The sequence below is a fragment of the Propithecus coquereli genome, unplaced genomic scaffold, assembly GCF_000956105.1.
Source record: "Propithecus coquereli isolate 6110/MARCELLA unplaced genomic scaffold, Pcoq_1.0 Scaffold50, whole genome shotgun sequence".
In the NCBI taxonomy this organism is placed as follows: Eukaryota; Metazoa; Chordata; class Mammalia; order Primates; family Indriidae; genus Propithecus; species Propithecus coquereli.
Window position 1 is genome coordinate 3280404 of NW_012150841.1, and position 3608 is coordinate 3284011.

The 3608-nt window shown below is 35.3% G+C and overlaps 1 protein-coding gene across 1 annotated transcript in view; it reads left to right on the plus strand.

Annotated features, from left to right (window-relative positions):
- Nucleotides 1-3608, plus strand: part of MBTPS2 (membrane-bound transcription factor peptidase, site 2) — a 76480-nt gene that overhangs the window by 50893 nt on the left and 21979 nt on the right. The window contains exons 8-10 of the mRNA XM_012656313.1: nucleotides 416-510; nucleotides 882-1071; nucleotides 2734-2809. Coding sequence (XP_012511767.1) covers nucleotides 416-510; nucleotides 882-1071; nucleotides 2734-2809 — 361 coding nt within the window. The remainder of the gene's footprint in view (nucleotides 1-415; nucleotides 511-881; nucleotides 1072-2733; nucleotides 2810-3608) is intronic.

Genomic DNA, 3608 nt, shown 5'->3' on the forward strand with positions numbered 1-3608 from the left:
CTGGCCCCTTCTGTTTGCTAACACCTTAGTGCAGGAGTTCAGAAATAATGTTGGATCAGTGGCATTAGGGCACATAATAGTGGCTCATTAAATGTTTGTGTTTGCCCAGCTGGAGTTATTATTGTAAAATCTACTGAGTCACTGGAACTCCAGTTTTATGTGTAAGTAAGCTTATCTGAGGACAGCTAACCTGGGGTAAGGGATGTTCGCTGCTTCTTGATTTCAAATTGGATAGATCTCTCTTTGGAATGTAAAATCAAACTGCAGCAAGTGGCCTTCAAGCTGAACTCCGAATTATAAGTTGCTTCCAAATTCATGTCCATTTTACGTATTCTTTTTGTCTTAAAAGCAAATTTTTTTATTACAAATGTACTTTTATATAACAGATTCTAATAAACAGTGTATTCCTCTTTAGCATACAAACGGCTAGATGGTTCCACTGAATGCTGTAACAATCACAGCCTCACAGATGTGTGCTTTTCCTACAGAAATAATTTTAATAAGCGTTTGGTAAGTTGTCCCTGAGGCAGTCTTTCTTGTCTGATAATTACTACAAAATAAGCATATAGAGCTAAAATGGAATCTATGAAAACTTCTCCCTTTTTTTCTATTTACTTTGTATCATTTTATTAAAAATCTCTGTATTTCAGATGTCATGTTGCCTCTGAGAATCTTTAAAAATTTATAGTGGTAGTATCTTATTTGGCCAAAGTGGGATACTTGAATCTACTTTATAGTAGGTATACATAAATAGCATTTCTTTTATATAAACTTCATTCCTAATATGCTAGGTGACATGAAAAATATTGAAGGAATATAACTTAGAGTTTTCTTGTTAATAAATCATTTTTAATATTGACTAAGTGATATTTTATTTACAGCATACATGTCTACCTGCCCGGAAAGCACTTGAAGCCACCCAAGTTTGTAGAACCAATAAAGATTGTAAAAAAAGCTCAAGTTTCTGTATAATACCTTCTTTGGAAACTCACACTCGCTTAATAAAAGTGAAACACCCACCTCAAATCGATATGTTGTATGTAGGACATCCTCTGCATCTTCACTACACAGGTGGGTATTATTGTGGTAGACCATTAGAAAATCGTTAATATCACATATATTCTTAGTGGTAGAAACTCAGTACAAATCCTTGCATTAATTTTATTTATTATAAATTTGATCACTTATCAAAAGTCTTGTTAACTTGTTCTTAAGTATGAAATTTAGGCAGTAGGAAGATAATCTAAATTTATAAAGTAAGGAAGAACTGAATTCCGTGCCTGCCTATGGAGAGTGACATTTTTCCTTCCCTACTATTTATATATACCCAATTCAAATACATGATCTCTCAGGTGGTCTCTGAGAGTTTATTAAATTTATCCAAGCTCCCCAAAACAGTGGCAAGATCAGCATACCCTAGACAATGCCAGGATGCATAGGGATGTGACTATAAAGTAATTTATGCATGACATATGAATTTTATATGATTATAATTTCAAAACTGGGCCAGCATGATCATTTCATCAGTGGCAGCATGATTGGACTAAGTATGTAGCTTTGCCGTATGGCTGAAGATCATATAATGTAACTCATTTTGTTGTACAAGATTTATGTTACTTTTTTGTAACAGTTTGCCATACAATTCACCCATTTAAAGTGTGCAATTCAGTGTTTTTTAATATCTTCAGAATTGTGCAACCATCGACACAATCTAGTTCCAGAACATTTTCATCACCCTAAAGAGAAACCTCACTCCCTATATCTCCTCAATACCCGCTAGCCCTTGGCAACCACTAATCTATTTCTCGTTTCTATAAATTTGCCTATTCTGGACATTTCATATAAGTGGAATATTTTGTGACTGGCTTCTTTCATGTAGCATAATGTTTTTAAGGTTCATCCATGTAATAGCATGAATCAGTACTTCATACCTTTTAGGGCCAAATGATATTCCATTGTATAGATAGACCACATTTTCTTTATTCATTTATCAGTTAATGGATATGTTGGTTTTATGTTACTCTTTAAAAAGCTCTCTCATTGCTCTATAGTCTTATCCTGAGATATAATCTGGGTCATTTTTCTTATTTATTAGTTTGACACTAAGTGACTCTAGACTGCAGCTATTAAATAAAACCTCAACAGATGAAGAAATGTCCCCAGTTGGGGTGATTCAGAAATGTGAACTATGGATTCCACCTAATTATAGGATAGTTTTTAAATGTTTTGAACAAAAACAGGATTATGGAATCCACAGAATAGAAGAGACTTTAAAAATCCCCTCATCTTAATTTTTGTTTTAGCAATGCAGAAAAAATCTAAGACCAGAAAGAGGTTAAGTAGCATAATAGCTGGAGTAAATGTGTGATTTTAAAGTTGTGCCTCTTTGAAAGGGTAAAGACTCTTTTGATGTAAATTATAGTGTATTTTTTCAAGTCAGTCTCTGTATTTGGTTGTCATATTTGGTATATAGTCCACTTTGTCTTATTCTTGCCTCAAAATGTGAGTACACACTGGAACATGAATTTTTTCATTCCACTATTTTTATTAGATGTTCCAGAAGAATCAATTGCTTTTATATATGAGGCATATAGCCTGCTTGCATATATTTAGGAAGGGCTTTCTCAATCAATTTAATTGTTTAGCCCAATTTTTGACCATATGGTAAAATTCATAATGCTGTTGCTTGTCTGGTATGAATAATATTCATTATTCCTTGTTTTTCTTTTTTAGTGAGCATCACCAGTTTTATCCCACGTTTCAACTTTCTCAGCATAGATCTGCCAGTGATTGTGGAGACATTTGTCAAGTATCCTTTCTGGTGTGAAAAAGGTTTTGAAAGTGTGTTACTTGGAGCTTGATCCCTTTTACATTGAACAGAGCATTATAAGTATAGACCTTACAAGTGTCACTTAATTGCTAACAACTAAAAAAGAGACTTTAAAGTTAAAAGAGATCAGATTGTACCAACTAGGAGGGAAGAAGTCAGAGGAGAAAGATTAGTCAGGGAGGGTGAAAGGTTAAGATGTGGAAAGGAAGGAGCCCAGAATACAAATTGAGAATTAAATTTATGGGTCTAAAACCTTTTATTAAGTTTATAAAGGATGAAAGTTTCAGTTACTAGTGAGGTGATGAATTCTGCCCCATCTGAGCCTGTTAATTCTGACCAAATGGAGGATGACTCTTATATGCATAATCAGGAATTATGTAAATCCATTCCACTGGTTCCTGGGAGGAATGCCTAAGGAAGACCAAGCCGGTTTCTACTACTAAAATAGCAATTCAGAGAACAAAATCGCATGCAGTCTTTAGCATATTATGTTTTCATATAAAAATGAAATTTTAGGCCCGGCGCAGTGGCTCACGCCTGTAATCCTAACACTCTGGGAGGCCGAGGCAGGCGGATCATTCGAGCTCAGGAGTTCGAGACCAGCCTGAGCAAGAGCCAGACCCCGTCTCTACTAAAAATAGAAAGAAATTAGCCAAACAACTAAAAATACATAGAAAAAAATAAGCTGGGCATGGTGGCACCTGTAGTCCCAGCTACTCGGGAGGCTGAGGCAGGAGGATCGCTTGAGCCCAGGAGTTTGAGGTTGCTGTGAGCTAGG